Here is a 27,258-nt window from a genome sequence, read left to right as displayed (position 1 = left end):
TACACTGCCAGGTGCGGTTGGCACTAATGCTGACGATGAGGGATTTCCCTTTTCTTGGTGGCCAGAAATAATTCCTCACCGAGAACTCCCTTGATGATACTTCTTTTATTAACTGTAATATTAATTGCCACTCATCGTGGAAGGAATTAGACTTGTTTTTCTTTAGAGCCGCATTATCTTAAGAGTTATCTAAGCCCTGGCTCTGCAATCGCTCTGGCAATTTCACTCTTCAAATACAGAGTTATCTAGAAGTGAACTCCCCTCGTGTGTTTACCCTGCTCTTAGCTGATTGCGTTGAGAAGAGCCGCAGTCCTCCGAAAGCCGGGGAAAACCTGGCTCCCCTCCTGCGGGCATGCCAGGGTCCCACCCTGCAGCACCCCCCGCCCGCGCTGCTGTACAATGCTGCACTGTCGTTTCAGCCCTTCTCCCCACTCACTTACATGTTCCCACATGCATATAACACAAAGCACCTAATTACCTTTGTGAAATGCTACATGAGGACCCAAGTACCATTAGTGAAGCGATGAACGTTTCCCCTGAGAATGAGAAGCTGCAGCTGACAGCTGAGATTGAACATTTGCACAGCACTGTCATAAAAATTAACTACGTCAGGGTAAGATCCAGCCCTCACACTAATGATGATGAACAAGCAACCTTTGTTTTCTTTTCAGGTCAAAGAAGAGACATTTGCCATAGAAAAGTAGTCAGTTTTGCAAGGCTGCTATACGTGTCTGTGCACCCCTCTGCTCCCACGTGCCTGCCCCAGTCACGCTGTAGAGATGTAGACGATTGATTAGGGCCTATGAGCTCCATCTTTGGCTGATATTACCTCCAGAGGCGCTGATATCTTTAAACTGCAATAATTTACAGCAATATAGGATGTAGTCTCATCTGACGGGAAACAATCAGCTTCACGGCTGTGTTAGTGCAAGTAGAATAATTTCCTCAGATATTAATATGTTCTTCTTTTACAGTATCTCACCCATCATTAGTGCCCTTGCACATCGTTCTTGCTTGCATTGAAGCGTTGCTCTGGAGTTAGAGGCTTTAGGAAGTCTACCAGGACACCAATCATAAATGTTTCTCAAATCAGATATGCCGCTAATTCGACTGTTCAAGTTGCTGTTGCTTTCCTATTTTAATGATTTATGAATGAGATAAGATAGCAATCACATCCTGCACTTACTCAGCTTCTCTATATAAGCGAGCTTAGTATCTGCCAAGAGAGACGAGCTTGAATTCAAAGACCATTTCAGATAAAAAGAGTCAAGCTCCCAAATATAACACCTTTAAAATGTATCTTCACTTCTTCTTGTTACTGTTTAGCTCTGGGGTGTCCAGTTACTTTCTGCCTCTGAAGAACACGCCGCATCTGCAGAGCAAGACTAAACATAGAATAATCGATGAAATGCTTTGCTTACTTAAAGCTGAAAAAGGCCCCATAAATGTAAATAATTTTCCACTTCCCCTGCCCCAGATTTGCTTTTTGAGATGATTTCCAATTTGTAACTAACGGATTTCTATCATTTTCAGAAGCAGTTCTCCAAACCGGTTCACATAAAGGTAAGAAGCTGTTGTTTCCTACTCTATTATTACCAGTCAGAGTCTCCGAAGGGAACTTAAAGCGTAACCTCTGGTATAGCAGGACATTTAAAGGCAACATGTGAAACACTAGCTGAGATGGGATTGCCAGCTGGGGAGCCCAGCCGGAGCGGCCAGGCAGGGAGGGAGCTCCAGGGCTTGACCCCATTCCTGTCCACTTAGAGGCAATCGTGCTCCTCTTGCTGTCCCAAAATACTGAGACAATGTCATATATTTAAAAGATTATGTTAATGTGGCTAACAACCCATTCTATTTGATAACAAAGATAAATAGTGGGCCCTACCTCCATTTTTATCGGTTCTTTTTAATGCTTTTCCAGAGAAATTTCTGTTAGTGATTGTAAAGCCTTGTCTCCAAATGACCGGCAATATAAGAAAAAAGGGTTGAAGCAGCTCTCTGTAAGTGTCCTACTTCCAAGGCAAAGACAAAAAAAACCAAACAAACCCCACTCTCCAATTTAGATGGAACTGAATTAAATTCCCAATGTTGTCACATTCACCATTGACAGAAACTGGACCATTTTTATTGCAAAGGTTCCAGTTATAATAGTTATGAAGACTGTACTTATAACATGACTTCTTAAAAGAAGGTATAAAAAGGAAATCAGACAAAAGAAGTTAAGATTCCCAGAGAAAAATAACAGTTGGCATAGTCAATATGATTTATCAACAGTTCTTTTAAGAAAAGCTTTCTGCTTGTAAACTAGAACATTATTTACTTTCCCTTTTTCTCCCAGAACCAAAATTGTGCACATAACACCACCGAAACATTTATTTGTGAACTAGAAAAGATACCCCCATCGACTTGTATGAAGAAAGTTAAACAAGATATGGAAAAACTGGAAAAAGAGTGTTCCATTTTGAAGGTAAGCTTTTACTATTTGTTTGATTTGAGTTTCAAATATTTTCTTGTAGTTATCCATTTATCCAGGTTTTTTACACCTGGTGATTTTGTTCAAATGCCTGGTAGCTCACTCAGACCCACGCCGAGCAATCCAGCAGCTGGAAAGCCACGGCCCCTTCTCCAGCTGGGCAATGCCGCTGCAGCTCCTGGGCTGCACCAATGCCTTCCCCTTCACTTTCGCATAGGATGGAGGATGAGACATGGTTCTTTAACTGAATCTATAGATCTGCTGAAAAAATATCAGGAGCTGTCCTTATGATTTAAAAGAAACCACCGAACTTCCCCAAAAGTTAATTTCCCCAAAGGAATTAAAGAAACTTTAGTGGAAGCTGTTCAGAAAGACTTCACCTGTCACTTAACTTCTTGCTCACTTTTTAGGAAATTCTAATTCAAAGTTCTGAGATTTGTTAGCAAAGAAATTGTTCCTCCTTTTTAATTTTGGACCAGCTGCAGCCTCAAGGGAGGATCTTGAGGTTTGTCTATCATGCACAAATTCATTCCTATACGGACTATATTAATATAGTTCATTTAGACCTGCAGAAATGAAGATTATTTATTAGGTGCGATTAATAATGACCTTTACAGCTTGTCCTTCAGGAAGAACAGGGCAATTAATAGCAGAAAAGATACAGACCAGGCATACTACAGAGAAAGGAATCTGCCTTTTGAATACAAAAGAGAGAAAGACAGAGAAAATAAGGGAATAGAAAAGAGGGTTTGCTTGTGTTCTGCCAGTGGCTCTACTTGCAGCAATGGCTGTGCTTAGACATTTCCCTGGAACAGAGAAGCAGGCTTTAGGAAGGAAACCAGATTTGCATCAATTTGCTAATTACTGCAGGTTGCAGAAGAAACCGTGTCTAAATCTACCACCTAACCAAATGCATGCTGAGCTCCACACTGCTGCAGCTGGATCCTCTTCTGCTCAGCGCTAAGAACGAGCGTGGTGTGATGTTGCTGGGATCCCGCCGTGCGTCCCGCACTCCCTCTCTGTCCCCAGGATTTGGACTTGATGAGAGAAATGTTTTGACCTGACTCCCCTTCGCCCAGCTTGGCAGATAATTCCCCTGCCCCAAAAAACAACCCAGAAAAATCTGCAGTACCGTGAAAGTCAAAGACAAATAGCAAGGTCTTATTTGACTAATGATTTGTGAAAATTGTGTGAGATTGTTTGGGGCTGGTGAAGGGCAGCTAGCCGGCTTCATCCTCCATCCCAGTGAGCTGAGGAAGCCACGGAGAATGTGCAGCATTTGGGTGGAATTCCTCCGTAACTCGTGCATCAGTATCTACTCTTTTCCCTTAGAAATCTTCATCCAATGACGAAAAATGCTCAGAGAAAAAAAAAACAAGTTTCTCACGATTTAAAGAGAGTCTGGAAGAATTCTTGAAATGGGTCAACGAGAAGCACGACTGCAAAAACATCGTGAGAAGTGAGTTGGGTTTGTATCTGGACGGCAAGTGCAGCTGCCCTGACCTGTGGAAATACCGCAAAGGCTTGCTCTAGGGAAGAGCCACCCGCGCAGCGAGGAGGGGGGGTGGGAAGCGGGGGAAGAAATGGCTGTTATAAATCAGAGTCTTTGCTAAGTGTTAATGCAAGTAGGTGAATTAAAACCGTACACAGCGATTAGAACTTCGTATAACAAGCGTGGCCAAGTATTGTCATTTATATCATGCACGGTTATCAAACGTGAAATGTCGTTATGTCGCCAGAGATAAGCAGTAAGGCTTGTGGGGTTTTTGCGCAAAGGGACAGAAAGCCCAACCCTGACCCACGGACCATGAGACCATTCAAACGCTTTGGGGACTGGGGCCAGGAAAGGGTTCCCGCAGGCGGGTGCTGTGGGGTGGCTCGAGGGTCGGGACCTTCAGCGGGGATTTGCAGGGCCCAGCACAACCCCACAGAGCAGCCCCCGGGGAGGGAAAAGACAGGACACCCACCGTTCACACCGTCCGCTTTAACCCGCCCAGCACTAAAATCATTGCTTTTAATTTCTACTGGTTTACGATGAGTCTGAATACGAACCTGACCAAATAAACCTTGAGGTTTCATGTGCCTGCCGCTTTGGTCGCAGTATCTTCTCCCAGCATAATGAATAGCTTTCGCTTTGAGTTTTTCAGATTTTTTCAGTATACAGCGTTTATACAGTTTATGACTAGATCCAAACCAGTGCCGAATCCCATGCTTTAAAAAAGACACAGAGCACAATATTCCTTGCATGAAACCTCGCGTACCTCTGCGTAAATCAGTACAAACCAGGTGCCAGACGCTGCTTTTCTGACACATATTTGTATCTTTGCAAAACAGTCGAGTCTTAGGCAGGGAATGGAAGCCCCGCTGACATCCCCTATTACCCCCCGTTTGACACGCTGTGGATACACGGGTTTGGGATCCCGGGGGAGCGGGACACAATGTCACACACCCATGCCCATCGGGTGCCTGCGGACAGCAGGGCATTAACCCAGCGGTTCCCTCCCCGTCCACACGCAGCCAGCTCCTGCCTCGCGTTACCAACCCTTACAAGCACGAGCAACAGCAGCTGAAACAAGAGTGGCATATCATATTCAGAAAACATCGCAGGAGGTTTTAACTGGAAACAACCAACATCGCAAGTTGCTGTTCCGGTAGAGGAATCGGAATTTGGGTGCAAATTATAAATCCATCATCAGTTCCTGCACTTCCAATGCTTGCTGGATGAACATCACAAAACACGGCAATTAGCAGGACAACTGGGCCTTCCTTTACTTTCAGCTTTCTCACGTCGCCTCAAAAAAATCAGGTAAATGATAACCAAGTACGACTTTCACTGAGCCTGCCCGCAGTTTGCGCCAGTTAAACTGCACGGCTCGCGTGTGGGGTAACGGAAAGGTTTGCAGCAGGTTCACCGCTCCCGATGGTGGGGCCGAGATGGCCATGCCCTACAAGCCACAGGTCATCCACAAACTCCTCAAGATCAAGGCCATACTCGGCTACTCCTCATACTTGTGTGGGGTGAAACAACTAAGCAAAACTTAGCAAACAAGCGAAAAATTAATGCCTCCCCAGCGCCCCGGGGTATGTATCATGATAAAACAATGAAAGCTGGGCAAAGTTTTTGAAAATAAAGACTCTGATGCAGGTTATACTTAATATCAATGCTTCTATGGCAAAAGGAAGAGGCGTAATTTAGGATGATTACTGATACCGGTTCAGCAATCTGAAATTGCTTGTCAAAGCCCTCCTGCTCTCAGTTATGTTAGGGAGAAGACTCGCTCAAGTCTAGCCCGCAGGATTTGACCCAGAGGAAACACAGTCAGATAACTTCAGCATGTAAATTATTTCTTCCCGCGACTTTATCAAAGAGTGGGGAAATACAACAGGCACTGAGGTTACAGTACCTGTTTATCATAGCTGAAATATTTTAAGCTTTTTTTTTTTTTTTAAGATACACAGAGCTGTTAGCCACATCCTTGAGTCACGAATGCCATGAGCTGTAGTGGGCAAAGAATATATTCTTATTGAAAGAGGCCACACTCTTCTATAATAATAATAGCACTAACTGCAGGACAGCATGGAAAAATCATTTAAAACCACCATATTAAAAAAAAAAGTCAATGGAAGAAATGGCAAGTATTAAATCATTTGTTTGAGCTAACGGTCCATCAGTATTGCATAGACCAGAAGTACGGTTACCATTGACAGTAACCTTATGTAAAAGGTATAAAAGAATTTATTTCCCAAAGACTGGAGATCTACAGAAACCCAATCTAATTCTGGTCAGAAACAATCCTGAACCAACCCCAATTCTCTATATCCAATCTCCTAAGTTATTTGAATCCTCATCCAGACTTCGAAGCTTTTTAAGTACAATGCTCCGAGTATTCTCAAAGGCAACGGAAAAAAAAAAGAAATCTGGATCTAATATTCTTGGCAGCAGCACAATCTTCATTCTAACAACTTCCATAAGTACCGGGCTCTCATGTCTTGAAGCACATTTTATCTGTGATACACGTCACATGCAAGCTCTTTTGATTTTTATTACTTGCAATTAAATGTTCCTACTCCGTCCTCATGACAGGGTCTAAACTTTCCATGCGGGACAGAACTCAGTAGGGACCTCCTTGACTGGGTGCAGTTTTAACCACCTACCATGAGCAAACAAATAAAACAGAAATAATGGGAAAGTCCCATCCCTGCCTCCCTCCCTCTCAGCTATCTGTAAAAGCATCATCTGCATTATGTCTGTCCTGGGCTGCCAGCAATCCCTCTCTCAGATAAGCACGAGGCCCATCCTACCGAGCTCGCTGCTAAGTCAGCACTAACCCGCACCTTTGGGCGCAGGTAACTTGCATCCACCCTCCATAAATCCAGACACATCATCCTTGAAAAGCCACAGTCCCCCCAGAACCTGCTTGCAATTTCAAACGTATCAAAATAATGGTTGCTCTTCCTCAGCCTAAATATTACCTCCAAAAAACTGCATATTTCAAATAAATTGTGAAAAAATTCAGCAGCTAGAGCCACAGGTACAAATCATTTTCCCGGTGGCCAGAAGGCCACTGGATGTATCTAGCAATCTCCAAATTACATCATGGAAATGAGCTTACCTTTTTGCTTCATTTTTGTTGACAAGACACTACACAGGACAGAGTCACTTGTGATCTTTTACTGAAAAACACAGCCTATGGTCGAAGAGGTTTAAAAAGTATTTTAGCTTTTGAGAAGTTATAAAGGAAGGCTTATTAGCTAGAAAATAGAAAAAGAAAGAGGTGCGATACACTGAGAGAGACCTCCCTCAGATAGAAGCCGAGATAAGGTTGTGGTTGAAGAGCAGCAGGAGCTGAGAGCGCAGGCAGTGGTCATTGCTGTGCCTCAGCTTCCTGTGCCATCCAGTCTTCATTCCCGGAAAAGCGTCATAAAATGAAATTAAAATTAACTTACTTCAGTTTCTGAGATGAATGCAGCGCCGCTGAAAGGTTGGGGACAGATAACCCTGGCTGAGGACTTCTGCATCCCAGGGACGGGCCCTGCCTTCCGCCGCCTTCCCAAACCATGGTGCCACGACCGGAGAGTCTCGCCGCAGCGCCTGCTGGTCCCCGTCCTCCGCCGGGCTGCTAACGCAGGGGAGGGGTTGGTCCTGTAGCATCAGGTCTGCTCTGCAGACTGGCAAACCAGCAGAAAGTATAACGCGATTTCCAGAAGCTCGAATGAGCTTTTAGTTCTGCGATCTCGCCAGGATTCAAATCAATCATCAGAAACATCCTTTATCCAGTTGTTACTCACTGAGCTTCTCGGTTCTGCAGAACACGTTCTTACTTGGCAGCTCTTCTGCTTCTGCAGCTTTCCAATTACAATAGCATCTCTTTATTTGAGTTAAAATGCATTAAAATGCAATGCTAGGTACTAACTATTAGCACTACAGCCAGTATTATTTATTTGCAAGGCAGTTTAAGTTATAGCTGATCAACTTAATAATGCAGCATACCGGGTAGTTACACATCTACAAGTGACGCCCATCATGTGAAAAGCTTTGCTCATGACTGACGCTTGCAGAAGCAAGGGCTGTTCTACCATAAAACATCGCTCCTATAAGACGCAGTTTTAACAAGCATTGTAGCTGGTTCCAAGTAGTTTCTACAAGCACTGCTTCGCAGCTGGCACAGATCTCTTTTATACTAACAAAACAATAGCTCTTGATAGTAAAACTCCATTTTAATTTCCACTCTATTGTAGTGGAATTTTAGTATCAATTTCTACATGTAAACCTCAGCCAGTCTTAGAAATTCAGCTGCAGGCCTGCAGCAAACAGCAGGCGCACAGCTGCTGGGAAAGGGCAGGGCTAAGCCCTTGGAGATGAGCAGAGAGTTTCCTCTGCCACGGCCTCGGCCAGTCCCATGGAAAGCTCCTACGCCATCCACCGTCCCTTTGCCGCGGCTGCACCGAGTCACCTTGCCTCTTAACGATTTCGTTTTGCCGGGAGCGTGAAACAGGATTTTGCTGGTAACAAGCCAACGCAACTGCAAGGTCCTCCTTACCCCCGTATTCCAGGAACACCGAAACAAGGCAGGGCTTAAGGTGAGCGATGTTCTCAGGGGAAAACGTTGTTAAAAGTCAGACTGGGATCTGTCTTGCTTTGATGTGCTGAACGACGCAGGTTTCAGGTGTGCTTCCACCGCAGGATGACTCAGATCACACCCCACAGCCTTTTCAGCTCAGGGCAACCCTACTGTGAGTTATAAAAGCTGCTAAAAGTGGGCAAAATGTCCTGCATTTAATACAGGTAACGTGCCAAGGAGACAAGGTCATTTCTATCCCCCACCCCCTCTCCAAAAGGATATTGCATCAACTTACTGTGTAGACAGAGCGTAATTATTGGGTGCTTTGCCTTGTCCCTTTGCACTTGCTGTGCAAGTCACAGCTGTCACTGTGTCCTTTCACCCCACCACGGCACATCGACCCGCTGCTCCCACTCCCGAGTGCTGCACTGGCTCCTCAAAGGCAGTTCAGGGATGAGCATCAGTCACGGGTAAGAAGTCAGGATTTTATTAACAAGGAATTTGTTTTTAAGAACACTTGGTGTATTTTAAAGATTTCTTTTTTAAATGAAACTACTTTAAACAAAGGAAAGCTGGTTTCTAGGAAACAGTTCAGCCCTGAAGTGGTCAGGCAGTTGGACTAGATGAGCGCTGCAGGTCCCTTCCAACTGAACTATTCTATTAATTCCTCCCTCCAAAGCACTGAACGCTCTTTCTCACACTATTTGAGTTGCAATCTGCAGCCGATGCTCTGGCCGACAGCTCGCCCAGCTGGATGTGATCAGCCTCGCCACTCCCCCCCCAAGGCTTTCGAGCGGCACTCGTGTTTACGTGGCACCCCGAGCACGGGTCGGTGGCACTTGTGCGTACAGAGGGCCCCAAGCAGGGCACATCCCGTAGGCAAGGGTCGCTTCAAAGCCAGCTGCAGTCAAGCCTGGGCAAGGGGGAGTGTTCGACAGTGCTGGCTTTGAAGAACTTCCCAAATTAAAATTTCCCAAAGAATTAAACTCAAATTGCAAACCGGTTGTGACTTTACATACAGAAAATAGATGGGTCAAGTGTTCAGCTAACAGGGGATGTTACTTACGTATTAGCAGCCCAGGAAGTTTTTCTTACGACACTAGCATGGTTGGGTACATCCTTATTTTGAGCAAAGAGATTTCTTGGCCATCTCTGTGGTCTAAGACACATGAGGGATTTGATCTGGCAAATATTTAGAAGAAAAGTGGAATTAGCACAGCACCGCTGGGGTAAATCTGGGCGCATTTACAGGATCGAGCCTCTAACTCCTTCCAAACCGTGCGGTGAGGCTGTTCAGCCCCTCTGGGCTCGGTGCTGGGTCACGGGAGTTACCTAACCCCCAAATGGCTGGTTGCACACCAGGATCCTGACGCTGAGAAGCGCTGAGTTTTCCCAACTTTAACTGATACAGGTGGGAGATGCAGTTGCCTGTATCTGTATATCAAGCCCAAGAGCCGTGCTGGGGCATTTCTTAGAGAACATTTAGTGCCTATTGGTGGTTGCTTTGAATAACAACATCTCGCGCTGAGCTGCCTTTAGGCAGTATTTCTTAGAGACAAAAAGCTTCCTCGCCCGTTTTAGCTGTTTTCAGCTGTTGCGATAATTTTTGTGCTAGTTCAGTAAAACCAGACAGCTGTCACTGAATAGCCATGGGAATGGAGGAAATTATTTATTCACAGATTAGGTAGGAACATTATGCTCTTGTTCATCCCAGCCTGATGGTGTCATTTCTGATCTAACAGAGGGAAGGGTATTTTACAAGTTATTTGCTGTTCCCTACAGCTTCTCTCTCGCAAAGAAGGGTCAGATTCAGCCCACCCTGTGGTGTTGACTCCAGCGGGAGCTGGGCGTTATCTGCTCTGCTGGAAGCTGCTGAGAGGGCCCTGGGAGGCACCGGCTGCCGTAGCTGGGTCGCAAGCCTGCGACGCGGGAGTGAGCGGTGGCAGAGCTGACGCCTCCTGTGATGGAGGTGCTCCATCACTCCCAGATACGCGGCGGGAGCGAGCCCTGCCACGCAAGTCAGGAGCTCTGCCCCCACCTCAGCCTTGAATCCGTGCCTTGACTCTGAAGCCAACGCGCTGGCTCCAGGACTCGTTGCCCAGACTCCTCCGTAGCCAAGAGAGAGGCAGACATTGCTGGGACATGGCCACCTCTGAGGGGAGACGCACACCCCCGCCATGCCCAGCAGCGCCCGCTTTCCTCCTCCGGCTGTAACGAGGCACCGGGCACTAGGTGAGACGAATTGCCCCCTGGCAGCATCCCACCAGGCCGGCACGAGCCGGGCAGTGCTGGAAAGGGAAGCCATACCTTGTACTAAAATAACCAGGAGAGCTGGGGGGAGAGGAGCACTCCTGGGAGCGCCAGCCCTGCTCCAGGCAGCGGGGAGTGGGGTTTGACAGGCTTGGGTTTTTAAAATCCAACCTCCCGGCTGGGTACAAGACACGCTTCTGACTTTCTGAACTTGGAGCTGCTGTTTCTGAAAGCCATGAAAGTGCAACCACAGACAGAGAAGTGCCTTGGCAGGAGCTGAATGCCAAGTGTAAAAAAAGAGGCACTGATTGCAAGATGGTTAGTAAGCAGCTTCTGATCTGTATGAAGCTTCAAGTTTGTGGTTTCTCAGGTATGAGCTAAAAATAGCTTTTAATCATTAAATCATTTCCTCCTAACTGCTCTCCAATTCTTTTATTGACCAACAAAGGCAAAACTTCATCATGCAAACACTTACGCAAATCCTGGATCTGCTCATCTTGGCAAGTTCACAAGGGCTTGCAGGGTAAGGACTAAATAGGACAAAAACGAGATGAGATTCCCAACAAGATAAATCCCACTGCTGAAGGCGCTGGTGTGGGCTTGCGTCCCAGTGTTTCAGAGAGCATCTGATAAGCACTGGGTAGAGTTTGATTCCTGATGCTGGTGCACTCCAAAGGCCAGCATCATTCCACCTGAACGGCCTGGCTGCGTATTTTGGGTAAGCTGGGTGTGCAAATACCCTGAACACCACCTCTGTTTGCCAAGGCTGTGTCTTGCAGCTCTCCAAGTGTGTTCCAACCGAGAACGGAAAAGCTGCTGTCGGGCTCTGGATTTCTTGTTTTTATGCGTAGAATCAGCATCATAATTTAAATGATTTCTCTCCCCCTGCTTTTGCAAGAGGCTCACAAATTGCTGGAAACAAAATGGGCTGTAGTAGCTCAGAGCCCAAGAGGAGACAAGCACGACTGGCACCGGCAGCAGCCGCCAAGGCCGGCACAGGCAATGGGAAAAGGAGAGTCGGGCAAGGATGTGCTGAGTTACTGTCCTAACTGAATTATTGCAGAACCAAAGGTCTGGTACTCACAGGGGTGATTCTCCCTGATGCTTTCACTTGCTTTTGGAAGATACAACAGCTATTCAGCTACGAACATTTTTACTTATCTTACTTGTAAGAAAAAAAAAAAGATTTAACAGTAAGATCTAGTGGCACGAAGCAGAAATCTATCTCACAGAAGCAGACCATCCCAACGTTGTCAGTTAATGCTGCTCTCGCACTCCTCAAGTCTCCCAGCGAGCAGTGGCACAGCAGCGGTTAATGGATTAACCACACTGCTGCACAGCCGGTACCGCTCCTGCAGCCGACCGCTGCCTTCACGCTGCCCTCACCCCGTCGCTCCTTAGACGCAGCTGGGGACCAGCATGCTGCCCCAGCCTTTGGTTTTGCTGCCTGTGGCCATCGGGGTCAAATCAAAACTAATAAGGATGGAAATATTACTCTGAACTCATGTAAAAGCACCCGCTGGCACCAGCTCCGTCCCTGGGAAGTGCCGGCCGAGGGGTGCCCGGGCAGTCCCCAGCAGCTCAGGGGCTGCGCACGCATTACGTGCTGCTGTCAGCTTACTTGGTGCTACGAGTCGCGGCTCTGCGCTGGCCGCCGAGGAGGCAGGTGGAGCGAGCACACCCTACGGCCTTCGGCTGCTGTCCTCCACCTTTAAATGCACCGAAAGTTGTACAAATGTTTCTTGTGTATCACTTCAAAACCAACTACAGCTTGCCATTTCCTCTTTCCTGCGAGTAAAACCATGCTCGTTATCTAGAAAACCCAACTTATCATTTACTCAGAGCAAAACACACAGATGAAAAACCACAGCAATACAGCCTGTGCAAAGCTTCTGACTAAAAGTGTCGGGGGGACGGCTGTTTTTCTGTCACGGGCAATGCAATCACAAGTGAGCTCTTCTGGGAAGGAATATCCAAAGATGGGAGCACGTAACAATTCAGATGCTTAAGTCTTACTCAGGTACAATTCTGAGTCACTGAGCAACCTGAATTTCTATGCAACGTGTTAACACAAAAATTGTTAATGATCTACGTGATGCACAAACTCTTTCTTGCTTGAATGTGACATAGTAGGACGTTTCCACCCAGCGACAGTGCCCAAAAGCGTATCAGACCACGCTGCCATACCCGGAGGGCTCTTCTCTGCATACGTGGTGTCCCTGAGCTCCCCCGTATCCTCCCAGTCCCCAGGGATGGCAAGCAAAACTCTACTGGGTGCAACTTACACTAAAACTACGTTAAGCAGGTAAGGAGCAAGATCCAGCCTTTCAAATACAAAATGTTTTCCACAGACAGGCAGATATTTCATTACAAGTTGAGCGGACTCAGTTAAACAGAAACTCCTTCTCACTGTCGTTAAAGATCCGGTCAAATAAGAAAAGGTTTCAAGTGTTTGTGCCAATGCTTTCTCAGCCTCTCCTTACTCACAGGAGAAATTCTCATTAATGTTCTTACTCATTTTTTTCCAGATAAATCCAACAGATGCCTATACCCCATTGATGCACTCTGTTGCTTATTTGGTGTCTATAGTGTTGCCCAAAATGAGAGTAAAATGCAGATTTTTATCCATTCTGTTTAGATGCAAAAGATGACGAACTGGAGGAGGTCTCACCTGCCGCAGGAGTGACAGAGCCCTTCCTGCCGGGGAAGCGAAGCAGCCCTTGCAGCTCCCCCGGGCACAGGGCCACCCCAGGGAGAGCACCCACCCACGCAGCCCCCTCCCCCCCCCCCCCCCACCTTTCTGCCCTCCTCTGCTCGCAGCCCCAAACAGCAAAAATACTCTGGCAATACACTTACACGCAGGAGAGCCCACAGCCCGTCGCTTCTGGCAGCCTTCCTCCTTAGGGTGCCTTTTCAAACCATGGAATAGCAGCTCGACTGTGTCTTCGCCCGCTTTGGGAGGGAGCGTGGGGAAGGTGCGTGGCCGGGGGCATGGGGCAGCCCGCCCAGCTGCCTGCAGGACTCGGCATCCCCCAGCCCCTGGGGACAGCGAACCCAACACCTGCACCTTCGACAAAAACATGAACTGTGACGGTCGCTGGGAGATTTCAGCAGCGACGTTGCTCCTGCCGACTCGCTGCTCCGCTCAGCTGCACCCTGTGCTATACGAGACCAGTTCCCTTAACATCTGCGTCCTCCGCGCTGAGCACCAGCCCTCCCGGACCCGCTAGTGCCCTTCACTGGCTCCTGCTAACCCAGGGCTGTCACTAAGGGGCTGCTCTGGACCAGGAGCATCCAGCAGGCACTTGTCCCCCCTGCCAGATGCACAAGCCAGGGTGCTCCCTGCCATGGGGGCATTAGCAGGATCCAGCTGCACAGGAGATCGCGTGGATTTTTGCAAGCAGAGTTCACAGGGGAGGTTGGTCAGTGAGCAGAGCCTCGGCTGGGCCGATGGGCTTGGTAAGAGATTTCCATCATTTATTTTGGCAAGGGTAAAACTACGTAAGAGCTCGATGACCTCAGCTGCTTTGTCTGCTAATTTGAAACAGCTCCCTCCCTCCTAACCCAGAGCCGGAGCAGCCCGCGTGAGAGGCTGAGCTGCGGAGAAGGTGGGATCCAACTGCGACCAGCTTGTCCAGAGGAAGAGCACGTGTTCCCAGCTGCTGGAGGAACTGGGGAAAGCCATGCTGGAAGCAGATGAAACCTCCGCGTGGTAAAGGAGGACACCTGCAAGAGTCAGACTTGGCTCTTTATTGACAGGGTCACATCCCGCAGGCACGTGCGGCCAGCACTCCTCCCAGGGCAAGCAGAGCTGCAGCAGGCAGGGGACAGCCGCACCCATCACCCCCCCTCCCTCCCACAGACATGGGCGTCTTGCACATTTTGCAGTATGTTTCCCACCAAAATACATGTGTGGAGGCAAAGCGAGACCAGAGAGCGTGAATAAATTAACACTTTTTAGGAAGTGACAGCCTAAGGCCACATGTGGTATTAGGGCTTACAAATTCATATACCTCACTGAGTCAGAAGTGTTTCATTTGTTTGCCCTCACTCAAGAAGATTAAAGCGGAGGAAATCAATGCAGAACCATACGAAAACATTATACTGCGGTAGGACCTGGGAGAGATCTCCCTGCCAGCGCACCTGAGGTGCGGCAGCCATGGCTGCACACTGTGCAGAGGGCTCAGTGCACCTGGATGGCAGGTGTTTGATGCTCACCAGCTGAGCACAGCTGCCACGCTCAAATGAGATCTCATACAAGTGCTCCACAGCCAAAGGAACAAGCAGTCCCACGGGCACAATTCATCTTCTCCAGAAGATGGTGTGTCAGCATCAGCCACTACTCCAGCTCCTCTTCCAGGCGATGAGTCACTTGGACACTCTGTCCTGGTCTACAAATGGATGTGGGTAGAGGATCGCTGAACCTCAGGAGACCACGGCTGGATGAGTCACTCCACCCCGGCCCAGACAAGCAGCAAAGATTCAGAAAGTTCACCAGGTCCCGTCAGGTCTGTTCGAGGGTAGTCTGGATGTGCAGCACGATACATCCAATCTTCTGCAGATACAGACTATGGACCCCAACAGCAATATCCTCTGCAGCTGTAAGGAATGATGAAGTGCCCTGAGGCCCTAGAAGATTAGCAACCACACAAGGGGCTGTTGGTATTTGCTCCACTCACTCCTGTATAATTTTACATCACCATCAGGCTTCAGGTGTTGCAGGGCTCACCTCCACACTGGAGCACAAGGCTAAAAAGGGCATCTTTGAATCCAGGCCCTATTTTACAGGTGGGGGCCTGATGCACCAAGCATTGAAGGAGAAACCACCTCCCAGTCTGGAGTCAAAGAGGTGACCCCTCCTAGATTTGGCTATTTTTTTTTTCCCCCCCAATAAAAGTGCACCGAAATGTCAGTGCAGTGAAAGTCATCTGGTCATCTTCATCTCCTGGGAGCAGAAGCACTGGGAAGCAGGAGCACGAGGATGTTCTGAGCGAGAGCTCAGCCAAGCTGGCAGCACAGCTCCACGTGAAGCCTGTCCCTTATCACAGCACAGGGGAAGGGGCAGCGCTCTACCCTTTTCAGGTCACAGGAAGGAAGAACAGGATTATTTCACACTTCTCAGAGGTGCCCCAGAACAAACAAGGGAGTTCGAAACACCCGGGGTTACACTGAGGGCACATTCAGATCTGTCATTTCCGACCCACATCTTGATCCAAAACACCTGGCAAAGTATATTTCTAGCCCAAACCAACACATTGCAAAACAGCTTCAACCATGATCTCATTTGCCAGCAAACAGCTCTACACAGCTTTGTTTTCAGTATCTGGACTGCGTGAAGATTCACAGCAGAGCACACCATGGGCAAGAGTTTAAATCAGAGATGTGAGCTGTGGCCATGGGGCTGCCCACCCCCATCCTGCAGCCACTATCACATCCCTGCTGCTGCTACTGCCCACCTGCCCCAGCAGCTGGAAACTAAAACTGCAACCACACTCCTTCCTCCCACCCAAGAGCTGGGTGCTGGTTCGTGTTCTGGTTACGCCTGCCCACACACAGCAACATCCTGCAAGGAGAGCTCAGGTCAACAGGACCCTGGTTTCCCATGTAAGTTGCTGATGCAGTTGTGAGCCCTTAGAGCATAGGAGAAACCCAGATTTCAAGGAAAAATAGTTCTTGAGCTGTGTAGTGAGTTTTGACCCAGCTGATGCTTAACATCAAGTGAGCAGCTTGGTTTTATCCTTGACTCTTTCAAGGACTCACTAGAAATTTCAAAAGAAATGTACGCTCAAGCCAAAGGCAGTCTCTGGAAGCTGGAGAATGCCTGGGAGGCCGCTTCTCCCAGGGCCTTGCAAACAAAGTCTGTCTTTGTGGCGGTTCTGTGTGCAAGATGGTAAGCAGAGGTAAGTTATGGGGTGTGAAGTGCCTGGCTCTGCTGAAAGGTCAGCTTCCAAACAGCACTGCAGAGGGTAGGCGAGATTCTCCTCTCACCTGCACAAGCATCCCAGAGGGTATGTGCAAAGCGTTGGGGTTAGCCTTATGTCTTGAGGTAGTCCAAGATATCCAGCATATCTCCCCCACTCATTCGGAAAATTCTTATTTTCATTATTCTTCCTTAACATGCTTTACTCACTTTCTTCACATAGCAGGTAAACGCATGAACACTTCCCAGCTATGGATGATCAAAACTCATAGCCAAGCTGAGGTTACCCTACAATTATTGAAAACCTACTGTTTTGTTATGGGATGCGAGAGCCATCAGCCAGCTACCCGCATACATCACTGAGGTGCAAGGTACACGTGGGTTAACCATACCTTAGCATCACTGTTATTTTGATTCATCTTCACGCTCTTGTCCAAAGACACCAGAACAACATGCTTTCTGGGCAGCGTGTCCCATGACAGTCCCCAGAAAGATCCTGACCTGTGCACTGCGTATCACTGCAAAGTATGTGGAAGATTAGGTATCCACCTTTGCGCTCGTGCTGCTGGCAGTGTAAGGCTGGCAGAGCCACGCAGACGCCTCTCCAGAGTTAAGGTGATGCTGTAGATGAGAGGGAGAAGGGAGGCCAAGACAGGAGTCAGAGAAGCTGGAATCGGATCAAACATAAGCGTTCCTGGGGCTGCGCCGGTCTGGAAGCACTTAGCTGGAACCATCCTCCTTTTCTGGTTCACCTCTGCCTCAGAGGGACAGGAGACAACCATCCCCACACAAGCATTTGGGAAGGGATTATCTGAATCACTACAGAGGACAAGCGCTGACCTCTGGTTAAACAATCCTCAACACACACAGTCTCTGTAGTCTTTTCCCTGCAGGATGAGACAGATTCAGAACTAAACATGAAATTGGTCTCTTTAAATTCCCACCACCTAGAGCTCACAGGTGTCAGGGTTCAGCCCTTTTCAGAGTCCCTGACAGGGATTCCTCTTATTTGGGCCAAAGGAGCACACACTATGCAGAACCATACCCCAGCATCATCACTGGTTATAGGAAGAACAGAAGGAAGATGCTTGGGGGACAGCTATATCCTAGGCTGCCTTTCATACACACACACCATCCTCATCTCAAATAAAACTTGATGTCATTAAAAAAAAAAAGACCCTTCCTCTTCTCACATTAGGGATTTTATAGCTCAGCTGAGGTACATGACTATTGTATAATATAAACACAGTCCCCCTCCCAGCAGAACAGCCCCATTGCTCTCTGCCATAGCTCGCATGGCTTCCCTTGTCCACCACAGCCAAACCCTTTCTCCACTGACACTACACATTTTACTCTGGATGCCAGTTTTCCCCTCTAAGGTGATTAGATAGATGATTTTCACTTGTTTTTCCACTGTAACAGGAAAGAAGTAACTTCTAATGTACAAAAGAAGGTAAGTACTTCACTGAGTCTACACAGCTGAACATTTACACTTTAGGTGATTTCCTAACCCAGCTGGAGGGCTGCATAATTACTCAGTGACACAGCATTATGTCCACACAGCAGCATTCAGGCCAGGGGTTAAGAAACCACATGCTCGAACTGGATGCGGGTTACTGGCACAGGCTGGGGGTGGTTGTTTTTATGACTACATAAGCCACAGTAAGAGACCATCTTTCCATGAGAGTTCACGCAGTATCTGCTTCCATCAGTACCTGTTACACAGAGCAGTACCTTAAAAACCACATCAGCAACGCTAACAGGCATGTCCTGAAGATCTCTCTGAAAGGTCCCAAAGCACTTCAAAGTGTCTGGCAGCCACTTGTCCACAGTAAGCCTTTGTAGCGCGTATAAATATCTGTACTAAGTACTTAAGTACCAAGTACTTAAACCCTGGGAAATAAAGAAGAGTCAGCAGTATGTCAGGAGAAAAAACCTTTTCAGTCTGAACAAGACTTAAGTACTTACCATACCAGTGATACGCTGGCAGAAGCTCCCTATGCCTAGATGGGGGAAGGCTTACTTGTTCCAGCATATGAATCTTCTGTCTTTCAGGTCTAAAAACTATCCCTTAACTTTAGGCTAATTGCCATATTCTGTTCATCTTCCAGAATGATAGGAGACAGAATAGGGAATATAATCTGCCAGACTACACAAACACGCCTGAGAGGTTACTGAATGCCCATGAGTCACATATGCTCTTTTCTCCAAAATAGCTATTATTCTTCAGATCAGATTAGCAGTAAGCGAATCCTGCACACAGCACAAAAGGAAGCTTAGCATTTGAGGAGTTCTGCATCCACACTCATCGCATCCTACTTCAAGGACAGACTGAAGCAAGGTGGAAGACAACCCAGAGAATAGGCTAGTTCTTCCCAGAGAAAACAAGCAAGTAAAATTAGCTTTAAAAGTTCAGTATAACAATGGTATTTCCCAGCCAACTATACTATTTCAGAAGTGGGATGTGCAGATTTTTGGCCAGAGTCCTGATGTGAACTTTATCTGTCAACATACCACGTTGACAGAAAGTCTAAGTAGATTCCTCTTCCTCCCCCTGAAATCCGAAGTGTTCCAACCAGAGACTGTGGGTTTGGCTCATCCTCAGTTCTTCACATCTGTGAGGCTGTCATATGTTGAATGCTTTGTTATAAAGCAAAACTCCTTATTTCCTAAGTTTATGTTGTGCTGAGAGATTTTACTAAGAAAACTAGAGGTCAACAATGAAATATTCTGAACAGCCAGCCAACAACCACAACATTCATGGCAAGCAAAGGAGCACTGTGAGAGGTTAGAGAGCAACTGTCGAGCTATGCTGTGCTAGGTCATTAAAGCTTTTAGGAAAAAGTCTTGCAATTCCTATAGCTACCTGCTATAACTGTTCACACAAAGCTTTACAAGACTAGATGCTCCTCTCGTTTCAGTATCATTAACAACTGGAGCTCAACAAGTCTCTGCCTGGGCAATGCAAGACCTCTCTCTTCAACCAATTGTGCATGTTTAACAGAAAAATTGAAACTTCAGTGAATACATGTACTTACATGCTGCATCTAAATGGCTAAACAAAGCAATAACCATTAAGTTCATCAATTCCTCACATGTAAAATTCAGGGGCACATGAACATATATTGCTAAGTCACATTGCTTTATTACCAACACAATAAATTGGTGACATCCATTATTCCTAACATGTAAAACCCTTCCATTCCACAAGTCTTTCCTAGGAGGACAGCAGGTGCATTGCTTCAAATCCTGCCTGACAGTTGTTTTAAGCATTACCTCATTCTAGCTCATTCAGTCTTTGCACAACATAGGGCAATGGAGAATTACAAAGCAAACCAACATTCGTCATATGACAACCATGACTGCAACGGGATGTTTCAGTATAATTGAAGTGTCTTTCACTTTCTCAAGCCAGTTTATGTTGGTACATTAACAATTGCCCAAGCTAGTCTTTAAGCAATAACTTATGGTTATAAAACCATTATCATTTTTGGCTTTAAGTTCACCTGCAGTCATCCATATTCCCACGAAGTCATGCCCATACCAGAAATGGCCAGTGAGAGATCTGAAGTCAATCCACCCTGCACAGTGGCGTATCGATACAACAGTCTGGTACTAACAGCAAGTTTCTACATTTCTGAAACATTTGCCTATTTCTCCACAACTTTGCTAATTTTTTTTAGCAATTAACTGTCATTTCTTCTGAATTATAATTCAGAAATGGGATTTCCTTTCTATTGTGGACAACACTGTCCTCCATGTGTTGGCTTGTGGCCATTACACACATGCTCACAAAGCAAAAAGGCAAAGGAGAATCTGAATCCTTGTGTTCAAAGGGCATGATTATTCCCAGCCTGTCTGAAGGGCAAGACAAAAACCCTGCTCCATTCTACAAAAGCAGATTAAGATTTGCTTGCAAGCCATCCTACTGACTTCAATAGGTGCCAGATCAGGTGTTCCTGTGGTAAAAATGCAGTATTTCATCTGTAGAGATGCCTATTTTTAGAATCAAGAATTGTCAAGACTATTTAAAGTCTTGAAAGGCTTCAGATTTTTGTAACTGCTTGAATCAAAAATAGATAGTACCCCACAAGAGAAGTTAACATCACAGGGAAAGGCTTCTCATAAGTGTAATACTGAGATCACAGTTGCCATTGACCCAAAATGTGCAGCCTGCCTGCTCCCAGGATACATTATAGTTTCAATACACAAATTAAACCTTCCCAGCTTCAGCAGAAGGTGCAACAGTTCTATGTCTTGTGCTGGAGCCTTAAATAAAACACTGTCCAAAACCATGATGTATTTTCTACAGAAAAAGGGCAACAAAGCAACAGGCCCTCAATAAAGGAAAAAGTAAAGGCCCCCTGCTCCCTAAAACCAAGCACTGATATACCTATTAAGGACACAGAATAGAAAATCACTTTATGGAAAGAACATTTATTTTTGTTGTTTCAAAACTTGTGATCCATAGAAATACAATAAAATCAACATGTACACAAAACTTTAAAAAAACCCCCTTTGGTTCAAAGAAATATTTAACATCTAAATCTTCTGAGGTACAAAAGGCACAAGACCAGGCACCCAAACATACTGATTCACCCACAGCACTGTTTGCACCACTAGTACAGAGAAAGTTGGGAGGGCGGAAGGCAGGTCAAAGGAGGATGGCAGGGGCAAGGGGAACATGGAAATAACAGCAACCAAAACACAAGGATGTGTACAATGCCATTTACTTTCTTTCACAGGTGTTACATATTTTGTTGTCCTTTTTTGGTAAAGTGCCAGGACTCTTGGAGAAAAAGTTGGATCATTTCTTAGAAATGAACTGGAACAAACAACAGTAGAAAAGGAGACAGAGAAACAAAGGCCTGCAGCAGGTTGGGTTTCAGTCAACCTCTGTTCTCCCACAAGGTCTTAAGAATTCATTTCCTCTTTCGTGAAACCATTTGTTTGAAACTGTGGAACAAGGTGAAATTAGTTACCACCACATACCCAGTGCATGTATCACCACAACCCAGATGGTTACTTCAAGTAAAATCTCATCTCTCAGTCTGAGGATCCCTGTTTATACTTCTCTACCCATCCAATAGGAAAGACATAGGAAAATGCAAGAGACTGGGGAAGAAAGGATCTTCCCAATTGCACAATTCTGGGGCCAACAGTAACAGAGCAGTCCGTTCTGGGTCTGGTATCATTTATAGATCAGTATGCTCTGGCGCTCCAGGGGAATAGACCTTGGAGGCTGGGGGAGGTGGGTATGGGAATGGATGACATGAAGCTTGAGCAGCTTTCAGCAGTTACCAGAAATTCCCAGTGTCCAGACATTCACTTTCACCTTACAAGGAGCTCTTCTCCTTTTGCGGTTAAAACTACGCACATATCTTCTAGGAACAGACCTGATTCTAGTCAAGTGATAATTCAAGTCATCCTGATGCTGACACACTACACAAACCCAGTGACATTCTTACACACTTTGTGCTGTCATGGACACAAAAAAACTCACTAGAAAAGCTACAGCTGAACAGCGTAGCTGCGGAATACTACATGATATTGATGGTGGGAGTTTTCATTATGGCCAAATGACTCCAGTAGTTAAAATGGCAACACCCAGGTCATTAAATGCTGTTATAAGGGTTCAGTATATCACCAGCTTTGCACACACGTGACCCTTCCTTCAGGTTTTGTTCCTAAAGGAGTATTACTTACCCCATTTACACCCTACTAGTACTGGACAAGCTGCATGCCTTGTTCTATAGTCACCCTCGCCACTTCTGAAAAGATTGTACCAAAACACTGCTGTTCCCTGAAAAGTGAAATCAGATCTGGATTAGTCAGAACCTAGTCAATATAATTATTCAGGTTACAGTAAGGGAGGGGAAATACCTATGAATTCAGCTGCAGGCTCTTATGAAGCACTTTAACATAGGCCACCACTGACAGCACATAAAAAACCCCCTTCGTCCCACTCTATTAATTCAGACATGTTCAGAGTAGAGAGGAGTTCTAGAATTGGAAGGGACCTCTAAAGGTCATCTAGTCCAACCCCCCTGCCATGGGCAGGGACATCTTCAACTAGTTCAGGTTGCTCAGGGCCCTGTCCAACCTGACCTGGAATGTTTCCAGGGATGGGGCATCCACCACCTCTCTGGGCAACCTGGGCCAGTGCTTCACCACCCTCAGCATAAAACATTTCTTCCTTCCATCTAGTCTATATCTACCCCCCCTTTAAAGCCATTCTACCTGAGCACAAGTTTTTTTGTTAATAACAGCTCTACACAGAAACTGTTCACATTATACATTGTAAAACAAAGGAAGCAGCCCTGCAGTCTACAAGAGCAGCTACAGCTGCCTTGATACACAGCAGCCTGTCGATCAAGTTGCAGTGAACAGCACTTTGTCACATTAGCTGACTTTTAAATGGATGTAGGACCATACTAAGGAAGAGACAGTAACGGCAGAGAGGAGAAATCAAGCAAAACACATAAAGAGACTTTACCTTCTTGGGCCATATTGCTGCCCCAAAATCTGGGAAAACTGTAGCTCCTCCAGCTTCTACATCACTCATCTGAGAAAACAAAGTCCGCAAACTCTGTCCATTTACAATGCTTTTTGTACATGCAGTCCCACAAACTTACGTGCCCCAAGCCCTAACAGAGAGATTTCTACTTGCACCTCTACAAGAGGCACTGACGAGGAAAGGATGCACTTCAACCAGCACGAACTGCGAAAGTAACAGTACCTGCTATTGAAGGCTTTTACTTCAGTGAAGGCTTTTGTTCAGCACTTTGTCTAGATTATATATAATCTATTGCACAAACAATTAGCCGTAAGAAGTTGTGTACCCGCGGTGTTAATAAGCTAGTACTCTAGAATAAGGGAGAGGACTTCAGAGTAAGTCAGTTTCAAGAATTTCATTCCAGTTTATGATCCAATTAGGAAAACAAGTAAATGTCTGTTAAACCACATGTTTCCTCATAAATTGAAACCATGTCTTTGGAACTGATTTTCATAATTCAGTTTATGCATCTTGGTCAACCACTTCAAAAACTATACAAACTATTAGAAAACCTCACTTTCTGCTCTGTTTCTATGCTGTTCACCAGTGACGTTATGCCACTTCAAGTGCTTTATGCATCTCAAGCTTTAATACATACAGCTATGTGACTCAAAGCATAAAGATATTATGCTTTTCTTTTGGTCTTCTACACTGGAATGAATTTAACTCTATTGAATTCATCAGTAACGATGGATTCACTATAAATTCTAGACTTGATCCAAAACCCACCAAAGTTCCTGGAAACACTCCCATTAAAAATAGAAAGTCTTTCCACTGATTTCAGTGAGTTTTTGATCAGATTCTAATTAAAAGAAACAAGTGAGTCAGATCCAGCTCCCACCAAATTTAAACAGCAGAACTACTATTAATACACTCCCCGAGTCCCCACATTCTCTACTGTAACTTGGATTTCTGTTTAAAGCAGATGTTATTACCACTCTGGTGTCCTCCTGCTTGGTACCTACAATAAAAGGGCATAAGATGCCACAGGTGCACAGGTTTTGCCCCTTCCAACTAGAAAGCATGTGCATGCAACTTTGCAAGTTAATACCTACATCTTAGCAACACAACCACTCTTTTTAGTAAGGGTGTGGTAGCTGTATGATATGTTCTACATGGGACATATAAGGGTAAATCACCTTTGACCATGTACAACTGGCAGAGAATAAGGTGCATATCATTCACTCTAAACCAAGGCTTGTCCAAAAGTCTGAGAAACAAACAAGATACAGATAGAGACAATTTAAAATTAAAGCCTCTTAGCAGCAGACTATTTCACAGCTACTTATCTTATTCCAATTCTTGTTTCATAGATTATCTCCTCCCCTGCCACATCAAGTTGAAAATATTTCTGGTCCTGTTTTGAGCTGCATTTCACACTCAAAATACCAGCTCAGCCATAAATATTTCATCACAGAATTTTAAGTTTGAGATTGTATCACTCAAAAGTTTGACATAGTAGATTAGGTGATCCTAGTTACTGATATAGTAAGTATAGGCTGATAGATAAAATATTGTCAGAAGACTACTGTGAAAACATGAGGCCACTAGTATCAGTGGCAGTTATGCTTATGATTCCAGTGTACATGGTCTGTAGGCTGTATAATGCATGCAACTACCGAGTCTTTTCAATTCTGCACTTGTAACCCAGTTGCACCGAGTTTATTAGGTACATCTCCTCCATTTGCTGAAGCGACAGCTATGCCAGAGTAACTCTAGCTTTGACAAACAGCTAAAATGGAGGCTGGCAGACCACAACATCAAGTGCTGTCAAACAGTGGTAGAAGAACATGACTGTCTCACAGTAGGTGGCTGACAGTCAAGTTCCCAAACAGCATATCACATGAGGAGTACCCCAAGCACTCGCCTTTGAGAAAAGCCAAATTCTCCTCTTCCACCAACAGGAATCCAGTGAAGTCAAAGACTTCATAGTAGAGTGGCCAAAAGGGGAGCTGGGCCCTATATTCAAATTTTCTGCTCTGAGGTTAAATACCACCAGAATTCTATCAACTCAGATGGGACAGCACCTGATGCTGCAAGAATAACAAAATCCCTACTTCCAGATGCCAGGGAATCTCTACAAATAACCAATTGCACAAGCTGTAAACAAGATGCTGCTAAAGTTACACTCAATGCATAAAGGATCATCATACTTACATAGTTTAAAAAAGTGGCCACACGATTTCCAGTCCCTAACCGCTTGAAAGCATCTGGCTCATCTTTCTATAAAATTAAATGAGAATAACTGCAAACTTCAAGCTCACAGACAGCAGACAAACAGAGGTACTTACATAGTTAAGAAACGTCGCTAGCCTATTTCCTTCCGATTTGAGTGTGCTGTCAAAGGGTCGCTGTAACAGACAACAACTTTAACCCAAGTTCCAAACAGGCTCACACTAGTGTTACATATGTGTAGCTCTGCAGAGAGATCCTTAAGCCCAATTTAAAGAGTTGGAATAAAAAAGGGGACAATTGATACAGGGCAACATTAAAGCCATTACAAATCGCAGCCAGGGTGCATAAGTGCATGCACATAGCACTCAGATGCTATAAGGAGAAGTAGCACTGAAGCACTTATTCAGGCAAAGTAGAAGCAATGTTTTCAGGGCCTGTGGCACAGATGTTATCCAAGTAAAGCTAAAGTTAACAACAGGCCGTTACTGTACTGGACACTGATCCAAAGTCAACAACTGAGGTGAATATGAAAAACTCACCTTCAGTGGGCTTTAAATAACACACTAAATTCTTGTAAATGTAGTAGTGACTCAAAGAAATAGTCATGAGAAGAGAAAAATGCATTTTTTGCTAGCAGGCAAAATTGCAGAATAGCAATAATGAACTTTTCAGGTGGTTGCCTGCCTAGGATTACAGACCACATCAAAAAGATCAAATTGTCTTTACTCTGTAGGAAACATTGAGTTTTGTTTGTTGAAGTATGAGATCACATTGGTGCCAGTTTAGAAGAACATCTAGAATACCAATGTCTCTCTCCTCCCTTCAAAAAAACGCAATTAAAAGTTTATTTACATTGTTAATAGTCAGGAAGTAATTTCAGCCAGGAGACATTAAGGTGCACTCTTCTACACAAAAACAATAATCTTCAACATTTAAAGAAAAGCAGAAATCAGTATTAGAAAAAACAAACAGCAAGGAAAGCCACAGCCCCCATCTCTAAGATGTTAAGAATTCAATCTACTTGAGGCATGTTTCAAAAAATAAAAGGTCTTTCCTGAAATGGGTTCATAAAAAAAAATAAGACTTTTGCATCTGCATATGCAAATTCCATCTAAGAGCCAACATAAGAGCATTGAGATATTGGGGATTCCCTGGTTTCTGCCACCACTGCCAAACCCAGGTCCAGCCATGCATTTCTGAACTTCAATACCAAAAGATTTCTCTAACTTTTGAGCGACCAATAAAATCTCAAAATTGTAATATGCAACTATTAATGTGTCCCTATTTGAGAACTGGAAGGGAACAAAAAGCTGCAAGGCTGATCAGGAGATGGGCAGACACAGCATCTCTGTATTTCAATACAGACATCTGTGATGCACAGAGAGCCTGGAGGACCAGTCCAAAACTATGGCAAATTCTGTGGTTGCCTTGCCTTAACTGATGACTGCAGCCAAGGTTATGTTCCAAGTGGAGCTCTGCCCCAGCTGCCTAATCCAAAAGTAAAGTCCACACTGGCCAATTTGATGGCTGAGGTCTTTTGAGTTCAAAGGCTTTGAAGAGACTTTAAGAGCATTTGCTTGACTCAGGAAACAAAGCAGTCTTAAAGTTAACAGGAAAATTCTCTGAACAGGCCAAAGCCAACGAATATGAGCTTCCAGTGTTGAAGTTCAGGATTTTTTTATTTATTTTTTTATACAATGCTAAGTTGGGTGGCTTCAATTCTGCACTCAATTATTGGGTTGCGCTCTGGCTGCAGCAATCCCTTCTACCAGGTAAAACCACGGGGACAGCCTGAATTAAGCCAGATTCCGTTGAAATGCCA

At 45.4% G+C, this 27,258-nt stretch overlaps 2 protein-coding genes across 6 annotated transcripts in view; one reads left to right on the top strand and one right to left on the bottom strand.

Moving 5' to 3' along the window:
• Window positions 1–1,259: 1,259 nt before the first annotated feature.
• On the top strand, window positions 1,260–4,006 carry LOC143166209 (uncharacterized). Its single transcript, XM_076350421.1, has 4 exons — window positions 1,260–1,447; window positions 1,534–1,563; window positions 2,339–2,467; window positions 3,806–4,006. Exons 1-4 carry the CDS (start codon window positions 1,295–1,297, stop codon window positions 4,004–4,006), a joined length of 513 nt encoding a protein of 170 aa, XP_076206536.1. The 5' UTR covers window positions 1,260–1,294.
• Window positions 4,007–21,132: 17,126 nt separating this feature from the next.
• P4HA2 (prolyl 4-hydroxylase subunit alpha 2) overlaps window positions 21,133–27,258 on the bottom strand; it is a 32,072-nt gene continuing 25,946 nt past the window's right edge. For 2 of the 5 annotated variants that reach the window (XM_076350093.1, XM_076350094.1), the window contains exons 13-16: window positions 25,419–25,484; window positions 23,202–23,270; window positions 22,412–22,508; window positions 21,133–21,661 (exon numbers count right to left, since the gene is read on the bottom strand). In XM_076350093.1, coding sequence (XP_076206208.1) covers window positions 21,591–21,661; window positions 22,412–22,508; window positions 23,202–23,270; window positions 25,419–25,484 — 303 coding nt within the window. In that variant the 3' untranslated portion in view covers window positions 21,133–21,590. Of the gene's footprint in view, window positions 21,662–22,411; window positions 22,509–23,201; window positions 23,271–24,371; window positions 24,472–25,418; window positions 25,485–25,552; window positions 25,613–27,258 lie in introns of those variants that run through there. The other 3 variants (XM_076350097.1, XM_076350095.1, XM_076350096.1) reach the window with 3 other exon arrangements.

This window comes from Aptenodytes patagonicus, chromosome 12 (genome assembly GCF_965638725.1).
Source record: "Aptenodytes patagonicus chromosome 12, bAptPat1.pri.cur, whole genome shotgun sequence".
Classification (NCBI taxonomy): Eukaryota; Metazoa; Chordata; class Aves; order Sphenisciformes; family Spheniscidae; genus Aptenodytes; species Aptenodytes patagonicus.
The sequence above is the reverse complement of the archived record's forward strand: the minus strand, read 5'-3'. Positions and strand labels throughout refer to the sequence as shown.